Raw genomic sequence first — 27657 nt, forward strand, 5'->3', positions numbered from 1 at the left:
CTAGCCGCCCTCTCTATGGCCTGGCTGTGCGCCTCTCGGGGCCGCCCTTCGCGGGCGGAGCTCGGGCTGTTTCCGGGGCGGGGCTGCGGCTGGCGCGCGGGCAGAAGCCGTCGGAGTGTGGCCAGGTAGCGGGGAGGGGGAGTCGGAGCTCGGCAAAGGTTCGGGTGAGCGCGGTGTCCCCCGGGTTGGGGGCGGCGGGTGGGTGTCGGGGGGGGCTGGCACAGGGCCGGGGATGGGGGTGGATGTCGGGGGGGGGGGCTGGCACGGGGATGGGGGTGGATGTCGGGGGGGGGGGGGCTGGCACGGGGCCGGGATAGAGGTGGCGGGGCTGCCCCGGGGGCGGCGGGTGGATGTCGGGGGGGGGGCTGGCACAGGGCCGGGGATAGAGGTGGCGGGGCTGCCCCGGGGGCGGCGGGTGGATGTCGGGGGGGCTGGCACAGGGCCGGGATAGAGGTGGCGGGGCTGCCCCGGGGGCGGCGGGTGGATGTCGGGGGGGGGGGGCTGGCACAGGGCCGGGGATAGAGGTGGCGGGGCTGCCCCGGGGGCGGCGGGTGGATGTCGGGGGGGGGGGCTGGCACGGGGATGGGGGTGGATGTCGGGGGGGGGGCTGGCACGGGGATGGGGTGGATGTCGGGGGGGGGGGGGGCTGGCACGGGGCCGGGATAGAGGTGGCGGGGCTGCCCCGGGGGTGGTGGGTGGATGTCGGGGCTGGCACAGGGCCGGGGATGGGGGTGGATGTCGGGGGGCGTGGGGGCTGGCACAGGGCCGGGATAGAGGTGGCGGGGCTGCCCCGGGGGCGGCGGGTGGATGTCGGGGGGGGGGGGCTGGCACAGGGCCGGGGATAGAGGTGGCAGGGCTGCCCCGGGGGTGGCGGGTGGATGTCGGGGGGGCTGGAACAGGACCGGGGATGGGGGTGGCGGGTGGATGTTTGGGGGGTGGGGGCTGGCACAGGGCCGGGGATAGAGGTGGCGGGGCTGCCCCGGGGGTGGCGGGTGGATGTCAGGTGGGCTGGCACAGGGCCGGGGATAGAGGTGGCAGGGCTGCCCCGGGGGTAGCGGGTGGATGTCGGGGGGGGCTGGCACAGGGCCGGGGATGGGGGTGGGGGCTGGCACAGGGCTGGGGATAGAGGTGGCGGGGCTGCCCTGGGGGCGGCGAGTGGATGTCGGGGGGGGCTGGCACAGGGCCGGGGATAGAGGTGGCGGGGCTGCCCCGGGGGCGGTGGGTAGAGGTTTGGGGGTAGAGGTGGCGGGGCTGACCTAGGAACCCTAGTGGGTAAATGTCAGGGGCCTGGGCACTGTAGTTAATACAGTAGTGGGTGGGGGTCGAGATCAGGGAGAAGTGGCAGTTTCTTTAGGGCTGGCTCTGTGGGTCTGGACATGGTGTCCCTGGGTGGGTGGCTCTGTGGGTCTGGAGGGGTTTGAGTTTGAGGGTTGGGGTTTGGCATGGTCCCTAGGGAATGGAGTATGGGGGTAGGCTCAGTAATCCAACTGACATGATCTTAGGAGGGAAGGTGTGGGAGGGCCCTAACATAGTGGCAGGGTGCATGGATGAGGTTTGAGATTGTGAAGGAGTAGGGCTGGCATGATGTCTAGAGGTATGTGAGATCTGAGGGGTGCTGACATACCCCTTTGGGAGGGGGGATATAACCTGAAGGGGCTGACGCAGTGGTGGATGTGGGGAAGGTTGTGAGGCATAGTTTCTGGGTGTGAAGTCTGAGAGATCCCATGTGGTGTCTCGGAGAGGGTGGTAAGATGCCTGAACGGTCTAGGGCAGTGACTAGGGTACCTGTGAGGAGTGGACCATACTAGGGATTAGACCAGTACCTATGATGGGCAAGAAGCATCCTGGAATTGTGTAAGCAGCCACATGAATGTCTGGATGATGTTTCCCATTGGCACTGGAGAGGATTTTTCTCACATGTCCCTCTTACTCTGCCTCTTCTAGATGCTGGAAACTTTCCCTGCACCCGCCTACCCCCCGCCCACCCCGTGGTGGAAATAATGCACATTCCTGCTCCTCATCTGCACTGGGGGATGGGATGGGTGCTACAATGGGATTTTTCCCCCCTATTCATGGTACTACAAAAGTTCCTAGTGCTTTTTCACTATAAGGAGGACACTTGCAACTCTGACACTGCTTTCGATCCAATAGCTGGATCACTTGATGATTGCCTGTTCTGTTCATCCACACTGAAGCACCTGGCATTGGCTACTGTCGGAAGATAGGATACCGGGCTAGATGGGCCATTGGTCTGACCCAGTATGGTCATTCTTACGTAAACCCTTGCCATCAATATATAGTGGGAATTCATAAAACCTAAAAAAAAATCTCAACAAATCCTACCTCAAGCAGAGTTTTTACCTTGAGAAGGGAGAAGTGTGAGAGATTCCATGAAGTATAATAGGGATTTTGCTGTTGCTATTGACTTCACATGAAAGGTGCTCAGTTACTGTGGTAGTGGGTGGCAATATAAAACTCTAAGATATACATGTTTCTGAGACTCCTTCATCACAAGATGATAGGCACACCAATCCCATCCCAAATTCATTGACTAATAGCATAAGAACATAATAATGGCCATACTGGGTCAGACCAAAGGTCCATCCAGCCCAGTATCCTGTCTACCGACAGTGGCCAATGCCAGGTGCCCCAGAGGGAGTGAACCTAACAGGTAATGATCAAGTGATCTCTCTCCTGCCATCCATCTTCACCCTCTGACAAACAGGGGCTAGGGACACCATTCCTTACCCATCCTGGCTAATAACCATTAATGGACTTAATCTCCATGAATTTATCCAGTTCTCTTTTAAACCCTGTTATAGTTCTAGTCTCCACAACCTCCTCAGGCAAGGAGGTCCGCAGGTTGACTGTGTGCTGAGTGAAGAAGAATATCCTTTAATTTGTTTTAAACCTGCTACCCATTAATTTCATTTGGTGGCCCCTAGTTCTTATATTATGGGAACAAGTAAATAACTTTTCCTTAGTCACTTTCTCCACATCACTCATGATTTTATAGACCTCTATCATACCCCCCCCCCCAAGTCTCCTCTTTTCCAAGCTGAAAAGTTCTGGCCTCTTTAATCTCTCCTCATATGGGACCCGTTCCAACCCCCTAATCATTTTAGTTGCCCTTTTCTGAACCTTTTCTAATGCCAGTCTATCTTTTTTGAGATGAGGGGACCACATCTGTACACAGTATTCAAGATGTGGGTGTTCCATGGATTTATATAACGGCAATAAGATATTCTCCGTCTTATTCTCTATCCCTTTTTAAATGATTCCTAACATCCCATTTCCTTTTTTGACCACTGCTGCACACTGCATGGACGTCTTCAGAGGACTATCCACAATGACTCCAAGATCTTTCTCCTGATTAGTTGTAGCTAAATTAGCCCCCATCATATTGTATGTATAGTTGGGGTTATATTTTCCAATGTGCATTTCTTTACATTTATCCACATTAAATTTCATTTGCCATTTTGTTGCCCAGTCACTTAGTTTTGTGAGATCTTTTTGGAGTTCTTCACAGTCTGCTTTGGTCTTAACCAGGGGTCTCAAACTCAAATGAGCATGAGGGCCACATGAGGACTAGTGCATTGGCCCGAGGGCCACATCACTGACCCCCAAGCCTTCCATGAGGGCCCGCCTCTTCCCACCCCTTCCCTGCCCCCATTCCTTCCCACCCCTTCCCTTAAATCCCCACCCTAACTCTGCCCCCTCCCTGCCCCCAGGGGGTGCAGGAGAGGTGCGGGGTGTGGCAGGGGGCTCAGGACAGGGGTTTGGGGTGCAGCAGGGGGTCAGGGTGAAGGGTGTGGCGGGGGGCTCAGAGCATGGGGTTGGGGTGCAGGAGGGGTGTGGAGTGCGGCAGGGGTTGGGGTGCAGGGGACTCAGGGCAGGGAGTTGGGGTGTGGGGTGCAGGAGGAGTTTGGGGTGCGGGCTCCGGGGTGGCAGCGGCACGCACTGGGACCAGGGCAGGCTCCCTGCCTCCCTGCCCTGGACCCTGGCCCCTGCGCTGGTCTGCTCCTGGAAGCAGCCAGAACCATGTCCCTGCGAGGGCACAAGGCTCAGTGCTCTGCCTTGCTGCTCCTCCAGATACCTCCCCCGAAGTTCCCATTGGCCATGGTTCCCTGTTCCCGGCCAATGGGAGATGCGGGGGGCGGTGTCTGGAAGCCATGGCAATGCAAGGAGCCCCTCCCCACCCACCCCGCTGCAGGGACGTTGTGCCGGCCGCTTCAGGGAGCAGCGCGGGGCTGGCGGGGCCACGGGGGGCAATCACGCAGGCCGGATTCGGCCTGCAGGCTGTAGTTTGCCCACCCCTGGCCTGGAAGTAGGCCCAGGGGTGCAGGCTGCTTGGCGGGCTGCAGGAAATAGCCCAGTGGGCCTCATGTTTGAGACCCCTAGTCTTAACTGTCTTGAGCAGTTTAGTATCATCTGCAAACTTTGCCACCTCACTGTTTACCCCTTTCTCCAGATCATTTATGAATAAATTGAATAGGATTGATCTTAGGACTGACCCTTGGGGAACCACTAGTTACCCCTCTCCATTCTGAAAATTTACTGTTTATTCCTAAACCTTTTTTTCCCTCTCTTTTAACCAGTTCTCAATCCATGAAAGGATCTTCCCTCTTATCCCATGACAACTTAATTTATAGAACAGCCTTTGGTGAGGGACCTTGGCTTTCTGGAAATCTAAATACACTATGTCCACTGGGATCCCCCTTGGATCCAACATGTTTGTTGACCCCCTCTGTCAAGGTTCCTCCCCCACTCTGAACTCTAGGGTACAGATGTGGGGACCTGCATGAAAAAACCTCCTAAGCTTATCTTTACCAGCTTAGGTCAAAACTTCCCCAAGGTACAAAATATTCCCCCCGTTGTCCTTGGACTGGCTGCTACCACCACCAAACTAATACTGGTTACTGGGGAAGAGCTGTTTGGACGCGTCCTTCCCCCCAAAATACTTCCCAAAACCTTGCACCCCACTTCCTGGACAAGGTTTGGTAAAAAGCCTCACCAATTTGCCTAGGTGACTACAGACCCAAACCCTTGGATCTTAAGAACAATGAACAATCCTCCCAACACTTGCACCCCCCTTTTCCTGGGAAATGTTAGATAAAAAGCCTCACTAATTTGCATAGGTGACCACAGATCCAAACCCTTGGATCTGAGAACAATGAAAAAGCATTCAGTTTTCTTACAAGAAGACTTTTAATAAAAATAGAAGTAAATAGAAATAAAGAAATCCCCCCTGTAAAATCAGGATGGTAGATATCTTACAGGGTAATTAGATTCAAAACATAGAGAACCCCTCTAGGCAAAACCTTAAGTTACAAAAAAGATGCACAGACAGAAATAGTTATTCTATTCAGTACAATTCTTTTCTCAGCCATTTAAATCATAATCTAACACATACCTAGCTAGATTACTTACTAAACGTTCTAAGACTCCATTTCTGTCCCTGGCAAGAGCAGCATACAGACAGACCCCGACCCTTTGTTTCTCTCCCTCCTCCCAGCTTTTGAAAGTATCTTGTCTCCTCATTGGTCATTTTGGTCAGGTGCCAGCGAGGTTACCTTTAGCTTCTTAACCCTTTACAGGTGAGAGGAGCTTTCCCCTGGCCAGGAGGGATTTCAAAGGGGTTTACCCTTCCCTTTATATTCATGACACCCTCAAAGAACTCTAATAGATTAGTAAGACATGACCTCCCTTTACAGAAACCATGTTGACTTTTGCACAACCGTTTATGTTCTTCTATGTGTCTGATAATTTTATTCTTTACTATTGTTTCAACTAATTTGCCCAGTACTGATGTTAGACTTACTGGTCTGTAATTGCCAGGATCACCTCTAGAGCCCTTCTTAAATATTGGCGTTACATTTGCTATCTTCCAGTCATTGGGTACAGTAGCTGATTTAAAGGACAGGTTACAAACCATAGTTAATAGTTTCAGAATTTCACAACTGAGTTCTTTCAGAACTCTTGGGTGAATGCCATCTGATCCCAGTGACTTGTTACTGTTAAGTTTCTCAATTAATTCCAGAACCTCCTCTAGTGACACTTCAGTCTGTGACAATTCCTCAGATTTGTCACCTATAAAAGATGGCTCAGGTTTGGGATTCTCCCTAACATCCTCAGCTGTGAAGACTGAAGCAAAGAATTCGTTTAGTTTCTCTGCGATGACTTTATCGTCTTTAAGTGCTCCTTTTGTATCTCGATCGTCCAGGGGCCACACTGGTTGTTTAGCAGGCTTCCTGCTTCTGATGTACTTAAAAAACATTTTATTACCTTTTGAGTTTTTGGCTAGCTGTTCTTCAAACTCCTTTTTGGCTTTTCTTATTACATTTTTACATTTAATTTGGCAGTGTTTATGCGCTTTTCTATTTACCTCACTAGGATTTGACTTCCACTTTTTAAAAGATGCCTTTTTCTCTCTCACTGCTTCTTTTACATGGTTGATAAGCCACGCTGGCTCTCTTTTAGTTCTTTTACTGTGTTTTTTAATTTGGGGTATACATTTAAGCCATCCACTTTTACCAAGTTTTAGACACATAGAAAATATTTTGTTTGGTGATGATTTTTTGTCTTTTTGGTAATTGAAATAAATATAATTAAATCCAGATTCTGTATCAAAATGTCCTCATTTAGTTTGGAAAACTGCTATTTCAAAGCTGTTCTGGGTTGTAATAATTTTGGCCTGTGACCAGTGATGAGCTGCCAAAATCTTAACGTCTGGTTCCCTCCTCACCGCACAAAGGGGTCGTGGCCTACCCCTGCCCCCCGGGACTCCTGCCCCATCCAACCTCCCATGTTCCTTGACGCCCCCCACCTGGGACCCCTGCCCCATCCACCCCATCCCCCGACTGCCCCCAGAACTGGGCAGGAGGGTCTCGTGGGCCACCGTAGTGGATGCCCACCCCACCCTGCCCCTAAGAGCCAGAGGGACCTGCCAGGGGGCGAGGTGGGGAGTCCCTGTGGTGCTTACCTGGGGCGGCTCCCAGGAAGCATCCGGCAGGTCCCTCTGGCTCCTAGGAGTGGGGTAGCATAGCTAGGGAGGAGCAGGGGGAGCGGCCGCTGCCCCCACTGATCACATCAAAAGTGGCCCCTTAGGCACTAACTCCATGGGTGCTCTGAGGCTGGAGTCCCCACGGGGAGAATTTGGTGGGTGCAGAGCGCCTACCGGCAGCCCCGCACCCGGCCCCAGCTCACCTCCGCTCCGCTTCTGCCTCCTCCCCTGAACGCTCCGCCCCCCCACTCCTGGCTTCCTGCAAATCAGCTGTTCGTGTGGGAAGCCGGGGGTGGGGCTGAGAAGCAAGTGGTGGCTTCATGCTCAGGCCCAGGGAGGCGGAGCGGAGGGGAGCTGGGCAGGGGGTGCGAGGAGGTCCGCCCGCACCGCAGCAGGTAACCGGGGCTGTGTGCGGAAAAAATTTCTTCTGTGCAAATTTTTGAAGCAGAGTTCAAATTTGTGCACCATGAGGCAGATGTGCCCAAGCGAGTAAAATGCTTATGCATTTAAAAAGTTTTTATTTGCAATTTGTGATAATAATAGTTTTACACCATGTTATTTTATAAATGTAATTTTTAAATACTTAGAAAAAAAGAAATTTAACCACCTTTCCTTTCCCCCCCTTGCCAGCTAGTAGAATCTAGTAGTAGCTAGAACAAAATACTTTTGAACACTGTCAAGTCGTCCGTAAATGATATTTTGGCCTGGCTCCAATGTAGTATTTCATTTTTTGTGTGCTTGGTGCTTCGCTGTGTGCGCAGGGTTTAGGATCTGAGTGTGCGCGCACACGTGCACAGCTTAGAGGGGACAGTGCTCTGTGCATCTGCTTTCTGGGATGTATCCCTGCACTTTTGTTTGTGGTCAGTTAGGGGGTCTGGGTCGAGTCTGGCAGTGATCATATTTAAACTTCTCTCTCTTTCTAGAATGCACATGATTGGGGTTTGCACTGCTTCCCTGGGCTCGCTTGGGCTTATGCGTTTTTTTGGTGTGCCCTGGTCATGGAGTCTGGCAGCCACATTGGGTGTTTACATTGGCAGCGGAGGATGGAGGTTTCTCCGTATCATCTTTAAGACAGCTCTGAGGGATCTCTTGTAAGTATTGCTTTGTGGGCCTTAATCTTATTCTGTAATGTGTTGGTTTTGTGTTTCCATAAAATAACCTTTCACTACTAACAATAAATCTGTATCTATTTCAACTCTAACAACTTGCATTAGCAGCATAGCAGGAGAATTATGACCTAGAGTGTTGGAAACATACCTGCGGAGACTATAATGTTCCTGGACCCTAGCTGAAACCTTTCCACCTTATAATTCCTGAAATGTTAGGAAAGGTGCTTAGAGTAAGAACTTATAATAAATTGGTTTTGTGTCATTAAGTTTGAATGTTTCAAGGTTTAATTTGCATTCAGTGGAAGAAAATACAGTGGGGAGATTTATATACATAGAGAACATGAAACAATAGGTGTTACCATACACACTGTAACCAGAGTGATCACTTAAGGTGAGCTATTACCAGCGGGGGTGGGGAACCTTTTGTAGTGATAATCAAGGTGGGCCATTTCCAGCAGTTGACAAGAACTCTGAGGAAGAGTATGTGTGTGTGTATGTGTGTGGGGGGGGATAAACATGGGGAAATAGTTTTACTTTGTGTAATGACCCATCCACTCCCAGTCTCTATTCAAGCCTAAGTTAATTGTATCCAGTTTGCAAATTAATTCCAATTCAGCAGGCTCTCGTTGGACTCTGTTTTTGAAGGTTTTTTGTTGAAATATTGCCACTTTTAGGTCTGTAATCGAGCGACCAGAGAGATTGAAGTGTTCTCCAACTGGTTTTTGAATGTTCTAATTCTTGACATCTGATTTGTGTCCATTTATTCTTTTACGTAGAGACTGTCCAGTTTGACCAATGTACATGGCAGAGGGGCATTGCTGGCACATGATGGCATATATCACATTGGTAGATGTGCAGGTGAACGAGCCTCTGATGGTGTGGCTGATGTGATTAGGCCCTATGATGGTGTCCCCTGAACAGATACGTGGACACAGTTGGCAACGGGCTTTGTTGCAATTCCACCATGATTTCAACAATTTCCATCCCACCATCAACCTCAGCCTGGACCAGTCCACACAAGAGATCCACTTCCTGGACGCTACGGTGCTAATAAGCGATAGTCACATAAACACCACCCTGTACCAGAAACCTACTAACTGCTATTCCTACCTACATGCCTCCAGCTTTCATCCAGACCACACCACACGATCCATTGTCTACAGCCAAGCTCTACGATACAACCGCACTTGCTCCAACCCCTTAGACAGAGACAAACACCTACAAGATCTCTATCAAGCATTCTTACAACTACAATACCCACCTGCTGAAGTGAAGAAACAGACTGACAGAGCCAGAAGCGTACCCAAAAGTCACCTACTACAGGACAGGCCCAACAAAGAAAATAACAGAACGCCACTAGCCATCACCTTCAGCCCCCAACTAAAACCTCTCCAACGCATCATCAAGGATCTACAACCTATCCTGAAGGACGACCCGTCACTCTCACAGATCTTGGGAGACAGGCCAGTCCTTGCTTACAGACAGCCCCCCAACCTGAAACAAATACTCAACAGCAACCACACAACAGAACCACTAACCCAGGAACCTATCCTTGTAACAAAGCCCTTTGCCAATTGTGTCCACGTATCTGTTCAGGGGACACCATCACAGGGCCTAATCACATCAGCCACACCATCAGAGGCTCGTTCACCTGCACATCTACCAAAGGGCTTTGTTCTTGTCAACTGCTGGAAATGGCTCACCTTGATTATCACTACAAAAGGTTCCCCCCGCCCCCCTGTCCCCCGCTGTCCTGCTGGTAATAGCTCACCTTAAGTGATCACTCTGGTTACAGTTTTCAGAGTAGCAGCCCTGTTAGTCTGTATTCGCAAAAAGAAAAGGAGTACTTGTGGCACCTTAGAGACTAGCAAATTTATTTGAGCATAAACTTTTGCTCAAATAAATTTGTTAGTCTCTAAGGTGCCACAAGTACTCCTTTTCTTTCTGGCTACAGTGTGTATGGTAGCACCCATTGTTTCATGTTCTCTATGTATATAAATCTCCCCACTGTATTTTCCATTGTGAATGCATCCGATGAAGTGAGCTGTAGCTCACGGAAGCTTATGCTCAAATAAATTTGTTAGTCTCTAAGGTGCCACAAGTACTCCTTTTCTTTTTGCGAATACAGACTAACAGGGCTGCTACTCTGAAACCTTAGTTTATCTAGAAACACAGATAAGTTGAATGGCTCAAAATGAGGACTTGCACTAAGGAAATGTTCTGATTGTGAAATGTAACGAGGTTTGTAAAACATTTGTTAAAGTGCGTGGAAAGTGTTACAGAAGCAAAATATCTTGTTCTTGCTAAAGTTAAAGGGACAGTCAGTCAATATTAAGTTAATAGATTGTAAAAAATAATAATTTGTGATTCATACATCAGTCTCTAGTCTCTCCCCTACCTCCTGGGGCAGCCAGAGACACTCTAATGAGTGTCTCACTTAGTTCTGTGCCTCTTGGGCTTCTGTGAGGGAACTCCTTTGTGCTAAAGGATTTAGGGCTTTTGTGATCACCAGAGACTGCCTAGCTTTACTGTGGCTGTCACTGGACTTTTGAAGGACTGTTTCCTCCTGATTGCATGGCAAGTGAGGAATAATGGCAGAAAATAAATAGAGAGAATAAAGCCCCTTCAAAATGTGAAAAGGGTAGCTAACAAGTGAAAAGGCTCTTCTGTTCTGTCTCTGGCACAGCTCAGTATAGGGTCACCATGAAAGGCCAGCTCAGTCTCACAAAATGCCTGCAGCTTGTTTCTAAAACAACCCCTTCCTCCATCCTACGGCTTTGCTGACCAGGGTTCCTGCTGTTGACAGTCATGGGGATGTAAGGCTTTTACAGTGCTGGTAATAAATTACCTTTCAACTTTTTGGGGCTTCTTGCAAACTCCTGTTGCACAACTATTTCCTATTTGATGGTAGAGAAAATACAGCCACCACCTTCCTCCCCCTTAGGAAAGCAGGGTCCAGGTGGGTATTCTCATTTGGGTGTTGATGCTATGGTAGTATGTTAGCATATTTAATTCTCTTCCTATTGAGAAATTACAATAAGTACAGAAATTGAGACAAACCATGAGTGTCTTCAACAGAAACAAAACAATATAAGTGTGAAGAATCCAGAGTTACATTTTAGGAAATGTTTCAGAGTAGCAGCCATGTTAGTCTGTATCTGCAAAAAGAACAGGAGTACTTGTGGCACCTTAGAGATGAACAAATTTATTAGAGCATAAGCTTTCGTGGGCACGAAAGCTTATGCTCTAATAAATTTGTTCGTCTCTAAGGTGCCACAAGTACTCCTGTTCATTTTAGGAAATGAATTCGTGCCCCGTAACCGATGTAATAGAAACTAGAGAAATCAGAAAAGACCACTCCTTTCCTTGAGAGACTATTCCAAGGTCTAGTAGAGACTATTCCAAGGTCTAGTAGATTTCACAGTCCGTGGATTTTCAGTTACTCTGCCTAAATTTTTCCTCTGTTCATTTTATCCATTAACTTCTAGTTAAGCTCCCTCATAAATCATTAAACAATCTCTTCCCTCCCCCCTTTAGTGTTTGCTTCCTCCAGTTATTTGTAGACTATTGTTTTATCCTCTCCCTCCCTCACAGTCTTAATTTGGCAGCATCAAGAGACCATCTTTCACCACCATTCCTGGAACAGTTTAGGGGTCTGAATGGTAAGAAGATTGCATACGAAGAGCAATACACTGGAGGCTTTTCTCTGACAAGAAACAACATCCCCAATCACAATTGTATGGCTTTTCTACATGGGAAGTCTGCCTCTGTTCTGTTAAAGCTCAGACTATGAGTTAATGCTACATGTCCAAGCTGTGGTTTTGTTTTTAAACTTTCTTTATGAAATTATGGAAATACTTTTATGTGTTCCCACAGGATCTGCAAATTACTGAGCAGATACCATAACACTAGGACATAGCAAAGCATGTTATGGGAAGCAAGAGTTGTTCTAAAACAAAATGTATTTGCAATTATTTCCTTGTTGAGAAAGCAAGCAAGCTTCCTGTTTTCTAGTCCCCCTAAATGAAATCCTTAAAATAAGGATCTGTAATGTCGTCTCATCCATGTCTTCTGTCAACATGTCTTTTTTTAATTTGGTTAAGGTATTCAAATTAACTTTGCTGTGGATTGTGTGTGTGGGGGGGGTCTGTGTGTATCTAAGTGTCTAAAGAGGCTGGCTGTGGTGCTCTCTGTCTCTCCAACATAACAGAAATATAGCCAGCAATCGTTCTGTATGGGACAGCAGTGGTCCAGACTTTCAATTAGAGAACAGTGCTTTAGCTGGCTCAGGCCAATAGCCTATGAGTCAGGCTCCTCCGTGGAATGTGTGTTTTTCTTTCTTTTTGGAAGACTGGCCTTAGGATCCGGAGGCATCTCTGAGAGAAACTATAGAGTTCCGCTATGAACTCATGCTTGCCTACACTAGCACTTTTGTCAGCAAAACTTTTGTCGGTCAAGGATGTGAAAAAACACACCCCTGACTGACATAAGTTTCACTGACAAAAGTGCTGGTGTGAACAGTGCTATGCAGGCAGAAGGCTGCTCGTTGGGGTTGGTTTAATTATACTGGCAGGAGAGCTCTCTCCTGCCGTCAAAAAGTGGCTTCGTGGGAGACCTTATAGCGGCGCAGCTGTAAGTCTGCAGTGTAGAGGTAGCCTCAGTGTTTATCCTGATAAAAATCTCCCACTTTATTGGCATCCAGAATAACAAAGAGAAATAGACAAGTCAGACCCAAGAAGTCTTGAGGCTTGAGGTCAAATAAAACTGGTGTATAAATATATAATCTGTTCCCATCAGCTAAATAACCAATAGAGATTTTCATTTTGTGTTGTTATGCATCCTCCTAATTTTGTAAGGATATTTCATGGCTCACTAGATTTTTGCCATCACTAGATGAGGACTGAGAGGTCAGATATAGAGTGATAGCTTTGTGAAAAGTGTTCACCTATAGATGATATGGTGTTTGTCTTTTATAATTTTTCTGTGAGTTCATTCCAGAGTGTAGTGATTTGTCTCATTTCACCCACATAGTAATTGTTGGGGCATTTTAATGCACTGAACTCTCAGTCCTCATCCTCAAAGGAAACCTGCACAACACCTACAAAAGAGGAGCCTGGGAATTTAAATTCTTTACTCCGCTAGACACCAGAAATCCTGGACTCAATAGACACACAGGAATTATGATTTATTACAACAATATATAATCAACTGACACTCCTCCCCCCCCCCCCCACTTCCCTTCCATGACTGGAAAGGTGTTAACTGGCCACTTCATCTTGAAAGGTCCCTTGAAGTGTGTTAACTACTTATGCTAAACAAACTGTTCCACCTTGTGTTTAGCTATGAAACTCTGTATGTTTCCCAGACCTGAGGAAGAGCCGTGTAAGCTTGAAAGCTTGTCTCTCTCACCAACAGAAGTTGGTCCAATAAAAGATATTACCTCTCCCACCTTGTCTCTCTGATGAGAGTCTGAAGTTGCAGGAGAAGCCCTGGGGGCAGCAGAGGCCCAGGAACTGTAGGAACATGGCACTGCACTTGGTCACATTTGGAAGTGCTGAACTATAAGGACTAGAAAGAAACTTGCTTTATTTAACATCAAGCCTTAGATTCTGCAGAAATTAATAGATTGGGGCTCCCGACTCTTCAGGAAAAAATTTTTTTTCCCCTTGTGAGTGAGTGAAATTTTCAAGTTGCATACGGCAGTGTAGAAGCATGAGTCAAAATATATCAGATTGTATGTTAAACTATGTGAGGGGTGTTGTACTTTCTGCTGGAATTATGACTTTCCTCTCCTTGCTGCAGTGGTCTCTCAGTGCTGATACGTGTCAAGTATGAGTTGCGAAAGCATCAGCGAGCCAAAAACACTATTCCAAAGATCTTCCACGATGTCGTCCGCAGGCACCCTGACAAAGTGGCTCTGATCTATGAGTCCAATGATGAGAAATGGACATTCCGGCAGCTGGATGAGTATTCCAATGCCGTGGCTAACTTCTTCTACCAGCAGGGGTTCCGTCTGGGTGATGTCATTGCCATCTTCATGGAGAGCCGTCCCGAGTACGTGGGCCTCTGGCTTGGAATGGCAAAAGTTGGTATTGAGGCAGCTCTCATTAACTTCAATTTGCGTCTGGATTCTCTGGTTTACTGTGTGACAACCTCAGGGGCAAAGGCTGTGATCTTTGGAGGAGAGCTGGCTGCAGGTGAGACACCTGAGAGTTGGCACACATTAAGGACTAACTCCTGAAGTTCTTACTTAGTCCTGATTGAGGCAAGTTCTCACTGAAATTAGGAGTAGTTCTGAGTAAAGACTTAGGGCAGGGGTGGCCAACCTGTGGCTCCGGAGCCGCATGCGGCTCTTCAGAAGTTAATATACGGCTCCTTGTCTAGGCACCGACTCCGGGGCTGGAGCTACAGGCGCCAACTTTCCAATGTGCTGTGGGGTACTCACTGCGCAACCCCTGGCTTTGCCACAGGCCCTGCCCCCGCTCCATCCCTTCCTGAACCCTCCCCTGAGCCTGCCGTGCCCTCGCTCCTCCCCCATCCCCCCCCAAACCTCCTGCATGCCACGAAACAGCTGATCAGAAGGTTCGGGGAGGGATGGGGAGGCGCTGATTGGCAGGGCTGCCGATGGGCAGGAGGCATTGGGAGCAGGGGGTTGGGGGGAGTTGATGGGGGGATGCTGACGTATCACTGTGGCTCTTTGGCAATGTACATTAGTAAATTCTGGCTCCTCAGGCTCAGGTTGGACACCCCTGACTTAGGGCATGTTTCCTAGAGAGGTTCCTTTCCTCCCTCATTTGGGTTTCACTGGGAACAAAATGGGAAAACTGAGTCACTGCTGATCAGTTACTAAAGGGGGAGAAGTCTGTAATATGATAGGAGTAGTATTGTGGGAAGCTACAAATATTACTTCTGCTCTTATGTCAGTGTCTTCCTAGTATTGAGTTGCCCACGTCTGAGTTCATTAGTCAGGTGTGGTCTCCTTGGAGCTGTAAAGAGGATTAGAAACTCCCCACTCCAGGAGCTCTGCATCTGTGCACACAGAAAAGGAAGGTTATCTGTATCCTAAAATCATAGACTTTAAGGTCAGAAGGGACCATTATGATCGTCTAGTCTGACCTCCTGCACAATGCAGGCCACAGAATCTCACCCACCCACTCCTGTAACAAACCCCTAACCTATGTCTGAGTTATTGAAGTCCTCAAATCGTGGTTTAATGACTTCAGAGTGCAGAGAATCCTCAAGCAAGTGACCTGTGCCCCATGCTGGAGAGGAAGGCGAAAAACCCTCAGGGCCTCTGCCAATCTGCCCTGGAGGAAAATTCCTTCCTGACTTCAAAAAAAGGCGATCAGCTAAACCCTGAGCATGTGAGTAAGACTCACCAGCCAGACATCCAGGAAAGAATTCTCTGTAGTAACTCAGATCCCACCCCATCTAACATCCCATCAGAGGCCATTGGGCATATATACTGCTGTAATGTTAGGTTTATTCATTTCTTGTCCTGTTGTGTTTTATAATCTCTGGTTAACTTCACATTGTGTGTCCTCTACGCCAGTGGTTCTCAAATGCAGCACCAAGGACTTCGTCTGTGGCCTCCACAACTTTTGGGGGCATGCAGCAACAAACTTGTTAAAAAAATACTTTGACATACTTTGTAATAACTGTGTAACTTTTGTGGTATTAATAGTACGTACTCTTTACATTGAAAAGATTTATTATTTTATTTACATGACACTTCCAAATAACATGATTAGAGTGTCACTAGTATAATTTTAACTGTCAAAAAGTGCAGCCATTGTGAATTTGCAGTGGCTGCACATGCAGCCACAGCAAAAATTCATTTCAGAACCACTGCTCTATACAATGAGTTTAAGTTTATGGACGCTGTTCTTTATATTGGACACGGTGCATTATATTGCTGTTGAACTAAACTTTCTTCCACGGTTTATTAACATCTAATTCGGGGATTCTGAATGTGTCTTTGAACCATTGGCCTTGAAATCCTTCTAGACTGCTGAACTGCAGTTCATGCAACAAAAATGGATAAAAAGATAATTTTGCCTAAATTTGCAGTAAGGTCTCATGTTGGATCTAGGACACCAAGGTCATGTTAATTTGATCATTACTTGGATAGGTATCTCAGTATTTCAATTAAGTCTCTGGCTTTTCTGGTGTTGGCATTGCAGATGTCTTATTAGATGCAAAGAAAGAATAAGAGTCAGTACTGGCAATGTTGTTGTTGTGGCCCAGAGTATTGTTCTTGTTGTAACCGAGGTAGTTGTGTGTTGCAGCAATATCTGAAGTGAATGGGATGCTGGGCAAGAACATGGTGAAGTTCTGCTCTGGAGATTTTAACCCAGATTCTGTCCCTGTGGAGACTAAATACCTTGATCCTCTTCTGAGTACTGCATCGAAATCTCCTCCAGATCAGATTGAAGCCAAAGGTTTAGATGGTAAGTTTCTCAGTGAGCTTATTTTCCTGTGATGCATGTATAAGTGAGAGACCTGAAACTCAAGGAGTCTTCCTTTTGGGACATGGTAATGACTGAATGGGCAACTAAGCAAGCAGTGAAGGAGAGAGTAATCCTAACACCACTTGAACCACCAGGTATAAAAGAGAAAAGTGAGGCTAAAAGTTGGCAAAAGGCAGCATCCTAACTAATATATTCTGGGTGAATATCTGTCACTGGAGTTCATTGGCTTCTTAGGGTTTCCTAGGTTTAGAGAATGGATACATCTTACTAACTGAGGGAAGGAGGGTGCTGCTACTCATGATGCTTAATTCCAATCAGTATTGCTGGTACCAGATCCAGATGAAAGAGAAAGGACTTGCTATAACTGTGTGTGTCTAAAAACCCAAGAGAAACCAGATGAGCAGCCTGCTCGTATTTAGGAAAGGTGAAGAAGGGTTTTCCTGTTTATAGAGATTTCCTCAATTTTCCCCTAATATGTAGGCTGTGCGGTTTGGTTTCATTACTAATGACCTCAGCCCTCTATATTTTTTTTATTTTACTTGTGGAGAAGAGGAGGAAAGAGAGGAAGGGAACTGGCTAGATAGTAGTGTTTCATGTTTAATAGAATCAGAAATAGGCTATGTAACACCTGTGAGATGTGTAACACTGTTGGTGAGTGTGTTCCTCCCATTTCAGTAACTGTTACGGTAGGATCAATAACTCCTGCTGCATGGAGAAACGTGATGTTTTGTAATGCAAGCTTGCTGGATTCTTAACAAAATCCCCAAAATCTTGCTCTGTGCTATTCTCTTTCTCCTCACAGTGTAGCTTGCCTTAGACAATCCTGCCCCCATTTGAAGTGACCTTTCCTCTAGATTCATCTCCCCAGTAACATCTGAGTCAGGCAGCTGGCCTAATTCCAAGGCAGTCTGGAGAAGGGAGAAGAAAAGTGCATGCCCTTAGGGCCCTGCATTCTTGATTTAAAGGTTAGAATTGAGGCTGCCTTTCACCCTCTTTGTTTTTATGCGTGAAGTTTACTGGCATCAAGGGTTCTCTCCGCTAGGGCTGTAATATGGCTTCTGTGCCAACCATATCAGTTTACACTCTCCTGTGCCAGCACTAAATCAAAGCAGTCACTCGTGATCAGCAGATCACTGATAGGAGCAAAGCTAAAACCTAGCCTTGCACAGAAAAAGGGATTAAACAGCTGAAGAGAATCTGTCATATGCCTGGCTCGTGTTTCTGTTCTCTAGATCGGCTCTTCTATATCTACACATCTGGCACGACAGGAATGCCAAAGGCTGCCATTGTGGTGCACAGCAGGTGAGGAGCTGAAGAGAAGCTGCTCTTCATTCAGTGATACTCAGTGCTGTGTTCATTTCCATTCCTTAACATCCCTTGTGTTCTTGCAGGTACTACCGCATAGCTGCCTTTGGGTACTGTGCCTACAGAATGCACCCTGAAGATATCCTCTACAACTGCCTGCCACTATATCACTCAGCAGGTATGCTTCCTCCCTAGGATGCAAAAGTTCACAATATTGCTGCTTATTCCAGGGCCCAGGTTGCTTCTGGTGCTGTTGAGGACCTTCAAGTACTGTTGTAAATGAATTTATCCAAAGTGTTTGAAGCCAGAGCCAGCACTGATATTCTGCCCCTCTTTGTCTTCCAGGTAACATCATGGGAGTCGGCCAGTGTCTAATCCATGGCGTCACTGTGGTTATCAGGAAGAAATTCTCAGCCAGTCGCTTTTGGGATGATTGTACAAAATACAAATGCACAGTAAGCAGTGTCTTGAATTCTGCCATGTCTCTGCAGCCTGGAGTTTATGGAAGCAAATTGATTTGGGCAGTGGGATTATTTCTAGCTTCAGCAGGGAATCTCCAGGTCTCAGCTCTGACTTTTCCCTGCCATCCACCTCAAGCATTCAACTGTAGCCCCTCTTACTTCTCCAGTTAGCATCACACCTCACCTCCTCCACCACCCATGAGACATTAGACTGTAAGCCCTTCATTGCCAAATCTATGTTGCTTTCAGGTCCTGATGACTACAGGAGACAAAGACAAGAAGTGGAATCTGAGTTTCCCACCGGATGATATAGAGCATGCTTACTAACCCGCTGGACTAACATCAACCAGTCTAACATCTTTAGCCAGTCCATTCCTAAATGAGCAAAAGAGGAATATCAGGAAATATGGTGCATAGAGATGACATGGTAAATTATGCTCCTGCACTTCACAATTCCAGTGAGCTTAATTTGCCACTGGAGTTTTATCTACAGTCCTGTTAAAATGCAACATAGAAAAATGAATTATAAGATTCATAACCTCCATATAGATATAAAACATGAGAGCACCAGCCCTAATACCTCTGACTTTTGCAATAATGCAATTAATAATACACACATGAAGTGACTTCAAATATTCTTTGGAGCTAGACAATCAGAGAATGGGTTGCTGGCACATGAAGAGGAGGAGAAAGGACAGAAAGCCTGTTCCAGATGTCTATTTTGGATGCTGTGTGGAAGCTTAAGAGAGAAGATAAATCCTGGCTTTAAACACATGACTGTCTCTCTTCTAATAGCAGGCAGATCTGTTACAGGAGGATCTTTGCTTGATACGTAGCACGACAGGCACAATACGGGGAGGACTGGACTGATCACAAATCTTTCTTCTCCCACATTGGCATTACTGTTACGTGTCTCAGAGGCTGGTATTAAAAGTTCTTTGCATATTGCCAGGGCTCCAGATGCTTGTTCTGAACTAGTTTTAACTGCATTCTGACCCCAAAAAGCAGCATTCCCATGAGCTCCTGCTCTTAAAGGGACCTTATGATTAGGAGCAGCCCGTTTTTTGGACAGGCATGAGCTTCGCTGGAGTTCAGGATAACAAATGTAGGGGAGGAGCAGAGCAGGTTCCTCCAGGGGTGAGGAGAGAGGGGCTTATCTGAGATCCTCTGATGCAAACTATGGCTAGGGGAAGCAGAACAGGACTTTCTGGGGTGAGGCCAGCCAGGGCTGCTCAGCAGCAGCTGCAAGAATGGGTGGTACGTGCAGGGTCTTTGGACACCAGTATTGTCAGCACACTGCACTTTATTTGAATGCTGGATATTATTTCCCCTCTGCTGATTGGTTGTTGGCCCAACCTCCATTCCCCACCCTTCTTGGCAGTCCCTCTACTGCCAGCCTTGCCACTTCCTCACCCTCTGTGCTCTTCTCCATCCTTCCCTCCCTACCACACATTATCCCCCTTCCTTCCATTTCTGAATGGCTTTGATCATATTAACTCCTTTCCTTGCTCCACGCCAGGAACCATAATCAGTATTCAGGAAATGGCTCCAGCACTATGCCCCCATCACCCTAGTCACTTTGCTTGCATGCAGTACCTGTCTCCTCACTCCTTGTCATTGGTCTGTTTAGAGTGTAAGCACTTTGGGGCATGGACTTTTATTTTATATTTGTGCAGTACCCAGCACAAGGATACCGAATTGTGATTAAGGCTTCTGGGCATTACCACAATAAATTTAATAATGGAGGCGATGAGATAGCTACATTATTTATGGGATTACCTTTCTATATCCATGTTTCAGTTGTTCCCAGGGCATCATAAAGATCTCCTGGAGACTGATCTATATTTGTGTTTGCTTCCTCAGATTATTCAGTATATTGGGGAGATCTGCAGGTATCTTCTGAACCAACCAGTACGGGAGGCAGAAGTACAACATCACGTACGACTAGCACTGGGAAATGGATTGAGACCTACCATATGGGAAGACTTTACAAGGCGCTTCAGAATTAAACAGATTGGGGAGTTCTATGGAGCCACAGAGTGTAATTGCAGCATTGCTAACTTGGATGGAAAGGTACGCAGTGGGTGACTACAGTGCAAGGAGAGAAATATATACTAAGAGGGATACAGTACAGAGAGAGATGTACTTTCTGCCTTTTTTTTGGCTGTTCTACATAGTGTCTTTTGGGACCTATCACTGGGCTGCAGGGAGCTAAAGCTGTGATTGTTTTTGTGTGCACCACTTTTACAGGACAAATTCTCATCTTGGTGGTGGGGGATGATTTCCTTTTTTAATAGGGAATGATTAGAAAATTCCCACCCACACCTTTTTTAGGAGAAGGTAGACAGCCAGATATAACAAAGAACATGCAACTCTGAGGCTAAATGATTCATGTTAGCCCTTCACTTCCTCATGTGTCTTGGTCCATCTCTTGAAAGGTTGGAGCCTGTGGTTTCAACAGCCGGATTTTGCCCAATGTTTATCCCATTCGCTTGGTGAAGGTAAATGAAGACACCATGGAGCTGATCCGTGACTCCAGTGGGCTCTGCATCCCCTGCTGCCCAGGTGAGTGTTACTGTGTACACGAAATGCTCAAAGCTTTAACTGTTATACAGGAATAACAAATGGGCACTAGCTGGTTCAAGGAACGAATGGTGGGATATGAAGCCTTTCACCTCCAGGTCTCTGTTTCAAAAGTAGCCCCGCTCAACTAAATACATCATACATCAGTATAGTAACCTGCATTAAGTAAGTCTGTGTTGCAAAAACTGCCAGCACAATGGCCAGTCTTGTTAGCAGTTGTGATCTCTTGGGGTCTTGTCCTGTTTTTTCTAGGGGAGCCAGGCCTCCTTGTGGGTAGAATAAACCAGCAGGACCCCTTGCGCAGGTTTGATGGCTATGTCAATGAGAGTGCCACCAATAAGAAGATAGCATGCAATGTGTTCCAAAAAGGGGACCGGGCATACCTTTCAGGTACTGTCAGAACAAGTGCTGGCTTCACCAGTGTTAGACACAAATATGTTTCAGTCACTGGGCAGGGGAAATGGCTCTTAGAGCTCCCAGGGTTTAATCAGCTCTTTGTAGGGGCTGACAAGAAATCTTACCTTAGGGTTTTGTTCTGCTGCCATCTGTGTCGTATTCTAGATTCAATATAGAATGTATGAACTACAAACAGAAAACCCATAGGGATGGTTTCTCTCTACCCCACCCCTTATTGCTTTAGCTTTTCTCTCTCGTTTCTTTCCCTCATCCTGGTCCAGCTGCAGATCCTGTAGGCACTGGGGAAATGGCCACTGATTTAGCTCCACACCCTTGGGAGGTAGGTAGGAATAGTCTTCTCTTTAACTGTATGTGCTGTACCTAGATGGCATATTCAAGGGCTGAAAGGCAGGGCCTAGTGCTCCTTAATCAAGTACTGAGATTGATTGTGGCTTCTATCCCCCACAGGAGACGTGTTAGTGATGGATGAACTTGGTTACATGTACTTCAAAGACCGCAGTGGGGACACATTTCGGTGGCGAGGGGAAAATGTCTCCACCACGGAAGTAGAGGGAATCCTGAGTCACATCCTCAGTCAAACAGATGTTGCAGTGTATGGAGTGGAGGTACCAGGTAACTGGAGACCCAGAACTTCCAAGCTTTTCGGGTGGGGAGGCAAGTCAGGCAGATATACAAGTTTGTATCTCCTTCCCTAGGACAATTTGAAATTGACCATCTCTGCTGGAGTAGGGTGCCCCAAAATGGGGGAAGATAGGTGGGCAACAGAGTGGTCTGATTTGGCCAGCACTCATCCTGAGCAGTGAAATGAAGGCCCCAGAGATAATTCACTAATGAGTACTTGTAACTTATGCTGCTGTGGTGAGATCCATACACATGGGGAAAGGTGTGATCATTAGTGGTTGAATCCAGCTAAGAAGTAATCTGTCTGGGTGCCCAGGGAGCTCTGATCTCCAGATAATGCAGCTCAGTGTTGGAGTGTTCAGTGCAAGCTCTCCACCTTGGTTTATAATGACTTGTTCTTAAAAAGAAAGAGCTTTTTTTAAGGAGGAGAAATAGGAAGAAGGAGACTCATGTGTTTGATGTCTTAGCCTGTTTATAATTTGTGCTCAGCAGAAACTCTTGGTGAAAGTAATCTTCAGGATTCCATTGAGGCTCCTGTTTGATTCCACACAGGAACATGCATCTTAGTATAATCCCCGGGGGGGAGGATGGGGTTGGAGATGGATGGGGATGTCACTGGGCTAACTTTGGGAGCTGCCACTCCAATGCTGAGAGACTTGTCTGCTTTCTCTCCCCATAGCTCTCAATCATGAAGTCTGGGTCTCTGGTGTGGGGAACTGATACAGAACAGAATGAGCATTTATAAAGCATAAATGGCTCTTAAATTCTCTGGGCACAAATAAAAGGTCTGGAGAAAGCTACAATGAGCAAGAGGAAAAGGCCCTTTATGAAAAGGGAAACTGTTTCAAGCAAAAAGAAAAGGAGTACTTGTGGCACCTTGGAGACTAACAAATTTATCTGAGCATAAGCTTTCGTGAGCTACAGCTAGCTTATGCTCAAATAAATTTGTTAGTCTCTAAGGTGCCACAAGTACTCCTTTTCTTTTTGCGAATACAGACTAACACGGCTGCTACTCTGAAACCTGTTTCAAGCAAGTGTCTGGTTGGAAAAGTTCCCATTAAATAGCGGTTCAGTCTCCTTGGTTTTATCGCATACTGAGTCTGGGTGGAGGAGGAATCTTAATAAGATTGAGTTGGATTAGCTTTCTGAGATAAGGACATTGTGACCTTACTTTTGACTGAGGAGGGCTGGAAGTGGTTTCCTTCCAAGTCCATCAGAATTGCAAGGAGTTCCCTACCACAGTGGTTAAAGCATGGTGCCTCTGCCATGCTGCCCTCACTTGCAACTGAGGGAGCAAAGGGTAAGGTTTGGGTGGCTATCTGTATTTACACCTGTACTCAGTGTCTAAAGCCCAATCCAGCACCATTCTCTCTGTCCTATACATTGAGTTCTATTGTTTTATTTCAGGGGTGGAAGGGAAAGCTGGAATGGCAGCAATAGCAGATCCAAAAGCTAAACTGAGTCCTAATGCTTTGTATCAGGAACTACAGAAGGAGCTGCCTCCCTATGCACGGCCCATCTTTCTTCGTCTCCTGCCCCAAGTTGATACCACAGGTACTGATGGGTCGCTTGCAAGTTCTTTCCTTGTTAGCAGTGCATGTGTCAGTAACTTTCAGACCCCAGAACTCAACTCAAACTTGGAAAGTGTCAAAGTTGCCTCTCTTTTAATTGTGCTCTGTAGCAATAAGAAACCTGCACTTAGTCAGCTGGTTTTATTTGGAGTTAATTGGCTGCTGCCATGTGTCTGTCTTCCTTTCTTTCATGGATTTCTTGTGATTCTGCTGGATTTTGCACATAAACCCTATGAGTGATATAATGTCTGTAGTTGAGTTTTATACAAGAGAATACCTGGACCAAGGCCATTAACTGAAGAGACCTTTGCAGAGGAAATGATTTTTGTGCTTTCTAATACTTGTTCTGAATTCAGTGCTGTAGTATAGGCCAGCTCTCTATATATGGGTCAGTGGGAGCCTTTTGCCAACAGTAGAGTGCTTGGGAATATAAATATAACTACCTATTAAACAATTGAAAGGGTCCTTGTAATCTGCTGACGGAATTTAAACACACACTGGGGCTCTCGCAACCCTCTTGCTCAGTGATACTCAGACTGCGGCTCGTAAGCTGCAAGTGGCTCTTTAATGTGTCTCCTGCAGCTCTTTGCAGCACCTGATATTAAAACACTGTGTGATTTAATTATTAGCCAATCAGAATGCTTTTACTATGTTATTAACCAATTAAGTTTTCAGCTTAAGTTATTAACTTATTTGCTGTGAGAATAACATATACATACATACCTGGGATGGCCAAACTTAGTGACACTCTGAGCCACGTGCGATAATCTTCAGAAGTTTGAGAGCTGGGCTTCAGCCCCATAGGGTGCACCTGCCAAGGCTCGGGGCTTCAGTCTTGCGCCTGCTGAAACCCCCGAGCCCCGGCAGTCACCTTCTGTGGGGCAGAAGCCCCGAGACTCCTCTCCCCAAAGGGCAGAAGCCCCGAGACTCCCTCCGGCCCTAGTCTGGTAAGTGGAGAATGGAGTGAGGGCATGGGGAGCTCTGTGAGCTGCACTTTAACTGTAAAAGAACCGCATGAGGCTCCCAAGCAACAGTTTGACTACCTCCATATATAAACTAAATATTTCCACTGTCATACTTTTTGAATATGACTAGTACTATAGTAAATGAAACAGTGAATTCACATGACTCTGGCTCTTTTGGGTAATGTTGATTGCTAATTTGGCTCCTGAACCACTGAGGTGTGAAGTATAATTGCCCTAGTTACTCCATCTTGCACAGACTATTTACTGTCTTGATCATCTGCCCTCATTCATGATGGAGATTTTGCAAACATTCACGCTTTCTCATACTCTGACTAACTGCCTGGTCAGCTGATTAAACAGCTTTAGAGGTGGCTGTTGTCTATTTTCCAGGAGAATTCTTTTTTAGTCTTTTGCAGAAGTGGAAGCAAGAAATTACATAGCTCACACGTAGTAAATATCAACCAACTCTAGATGGCAGAAACAACAGACCAGTATGACACAAGATTGAGATTGTGAAATAGTTACAAACCTGAATAAGAGCCTTTATTAATTATTAGACGGAAGCTACATGGACTTGCAAACTGAAAATTAAATGGCAAAATTAAATACCACTGTGCAGTAACTACCAGCTGCATCAAAAGGCTGATCTTCCTGGTGTATCTCAGCCTTATTCTAAGGGATGTGCTGTCAGTCATTGCAGCCAGGAAGATGTTGGTTAGATTTTCAACGTGACAGCTAAAGACTGACCTTGTAATTAAAGCATCAGGGTTCCCACCTCCACTCTTTCCACCTACCATAATCTTTAAAGCAGCAAATAGGTTTAACTGAGCCACTGAATGCCTCAAAACATTGCCACTTGGATTCAGTGCTACGGACAGCACTTAGAGGAGTCCAAATATTACATTTTTACAACACCTGCAATATACTGCACATTGCATCTTGAGGTCTTTTTACAAACATGAACAATGCAATGTCCCTGTAATGAAGGTTTGGGCTATAGCAGTGGTCCCCAAATTTTTTGTTTGCATGCCCCTCCCCTTACCTAGTTCCTCCCCCGCCACGGTTGGGAGTCGGTGGCTGGGCGTTGGCCAGGAGCAGGGCCAGCACTGGAGCTGGGGCCAGGGGCGGCGAGTTGTATGGGCCTGTGGTGTCCGGGCTCCAGCAATATTTGGGGCCCAGCTCCACCCATGTTTGGGGCCAGGTCTCTCCCCCGGCCCTGACTGCAATCCCCCCCGCCCCCGCACCTCCCCCAAGTGTCCCCTGGCCCCCACTTGCTGCCCCCGCGCACCTCCCCTGGCCCCCAGAGCCTCCTGGCCTCTCCCCTGCAGCCCAGGCTGACTCCGCCCTGCTGGCTTCTGGCATCAATTGCTGATTCAGGGTCCTAGTGCCCCCCATCCACCAGTGGCAGGGCAGGCTGCCCTGCCCCTGCCCTTCTGCCTAGGACCCTTCCCTTTTCCAGCGGGACCCTCCACCAGCACAGGGGGCCCCCCTGCCTTCAGTCACCACTCCTGCCCCACGCTGGGCAAGGGGCAGACCCATCCCTCACCCCCATTGAGGCTACAATGAGGGGCAGCAGCAGGGGAGGAGGGGCACATGTGATGGCAGCCCTCCCGGCACCCACCACAGGGAAGGCGAGGGGGCTTCCTGGACCTGAGAGGGGCCCATGGAACACGTGCAATGACAGTGGTACAAGATGAGTGTGCTGCCAGGGGGGAGAGGGGGGCCCCTCCCCCAGAGCTCACTGCTGCCGGTGGGGAGAGGGCTGGGGGAGTCGTCCTCTCTGTCCCCAGCCCCAGGGCAGCCTGTCTGCACCCCAAGCTCATCCCCAGCCCTGCCCCACCCCAGAGCCCACAGCCCCAGCCAGAGCCCTCACCCGCCACAACCCTCTGCTCCAGCCCTGAGCCCCGTCCTGCATCATGAACCCTAGACCCCCTCCCCCACCCAAACTCCCTCCCAGAGCCCAACCTCTCACCCCTTTTGCACCCAAACTCCCTCCCAGAGCCTGCACCCCTCCTGCACCCCACTCCCCTGCCCTAGCCCAGGGCCTGCACCCCAAACCTCCTCCCCCCACCCAAACTTCCTCTCAGAGCCTTAGGCAGGTGGGGGTTGGAGTTTGGAAGGGGCAGGTTCTGGGCACCACCAAAATTTCTACAAACCTGCCACCCCTGGCTGGGGCCTCTGCTGGGGGCCTGCAGCCAGGGGCGTGCAGCTGGGGCTAGGGCAGAGCAGAGCTGGGTGGTACTCCCTTCCCAACCACCATGGCGGCTGGCCCAGGCTCTACCATGCTACCCCCCCCCAACCCCTGAACATTCCTCCATGCCCCCCTCAGGAGTGCATGCCCCACAGTTTGGTGACCACTAACTTAGGTCAAGAACACAATGCACAACTGAAATTGCACAGATCCTGTACTGTCAGAGGTTGGTGGAGAAAGAAGAAACAAAAGCTATGGGGTTTGTAGCACGTATACCATGAATGGATTGTGATTTGTCTTTTGTACTGATCCCAAGGGATCTAGGGCCTGATTCATCGTGTCTTATACCAGCTAGTGGAGTTACTTCTGGTTTATGGTGGTGAGAAGTATCTGGCTCCTAGGTTTAACGCTAATAACAAGTACTATGTTGGTTCACATTTATCTTCATAACTCCATTTCCATGGGTTTCCAGCTCTGAAAATTTTTACTTTAGTGTTTTCTTTCTCTTTTCCAAGGCACGTTCAAAATCCAGAAAACCCGTTTACAGAGAGAAGGATTTGACCCTCATCAAACATCAGACCGGTTATATTTTCTTGATCTAAAGTTGGGAAAATATGTTCCATTGAATGAGTGCCTCTTTGAGAGGATCCGTGCCAGAAAGGTCACTCTGTGATCTGGTCTGGGATGTGTGTCTTGCAGGAAATGCTACTGACTAGTTTAAGAAGGGACCCTGCCTGTGAAAGCGAGGGATTCCGGCTAGATAAGTAGTGCAAGGCCCTCTTGCAATGCACTGGCAACCGTGACAAATTCATTGGGGTGTAGGATGATGTCCTCACATGTCTTAAGCACATTAATTTGTGAGCTATTCCTATCCTGGGCATAGACATGCCATTTCTCTACAGTTCTGTATCTAGAGATATTTTTTTCTCTTTGTAACCACTACAAACTGAGGGACTCTGT

General features: G+C 47.5%; 1 protein-coding gene across 4 annotated transcripts; it reads left to right on the forward strand.

The window, feature by feature from the left end:
- SLC27A1 (solute carrier family 27 member 1) lies at positions 1-27206 on the forward strand. Of its 4 annotated transcripts, none has more exons than XM_073318246.2 (12): positions 1-125; positions 7927-8094; positions 13915-14309; positions 16401-16562; positions 17816-17885; positions 17975-18066; positions 18234-18343; positions 20213-20422; positions 20788-20914; positions 21185-21322; positions 21797-21961; positions 23378-27206. In XM_073318246.2, the coding sequence occupies exons 1-12, from the start codon at positions 16-18 to the stop codon at positions 23779-23781; spliced, it is 2151 nt and encodes a 716-aa protein (XP_073174347.1). In that variant the 5' UTR covers positions 1-15; the 3' UTR covers positions 23782-27206. The 4 variants fall into 4 exon arrangements, with proteins under 4 accessions (XP_073174347.1, XP_073174351.1, XP_073174348.1 ...); XM_073318247.2 differs by having other exon boundaries at positions 62-164; XM_073318249.2 differs by having other exon boundaries at positions 62-158.
- The last annotated feature ends 451 nt before the right edge of the window (positions 27207-27657 follow it).

This window comes from Lepidochelys kempii, chromosome 20 (genome assembly GCF_965140285.1).
Source record: "Lepidochelys kempii isolate rLepKem1 chromosome 20, rLepKem1.hap1, whole genome shotgun sequence".
In the NCBI taxonomy this organism is placed as follows: domain Eukaryota; kingdom Metazoa; phylum Chordata; order Testudines; family Cheloniidae; genus Lepidochelys; species Lepidochelys kempii.

What these genes read in the sequence shown, in the direction of transcription:
- SLC27A1 (XM_073318246.2), top strand. Translation starts at nt 16, where the DNA reads ATGGCCTGGCTGTGCGCCTCTCGGGGCCGCCCTTCGCGGGCGGAGCTC. An exon ending in GCCATTGTGGTGCACAGCAG is followed by an intron (nt 17,886 to 17,974) that starts GTGAGGAGCTGA and finishes GTGTTCTTGCAG; the next exon opens with GTACTACCGCATAGCTGCCT. An exon ending in GTACAAAATACAAATGCACA is followed by an intron (nt 18,344 to 20,212) that starts GTAAGCAGTGTC and finishes TTGCTTCCTCAG; the next exon opens with ATTATTCAGTATATTGGGGA.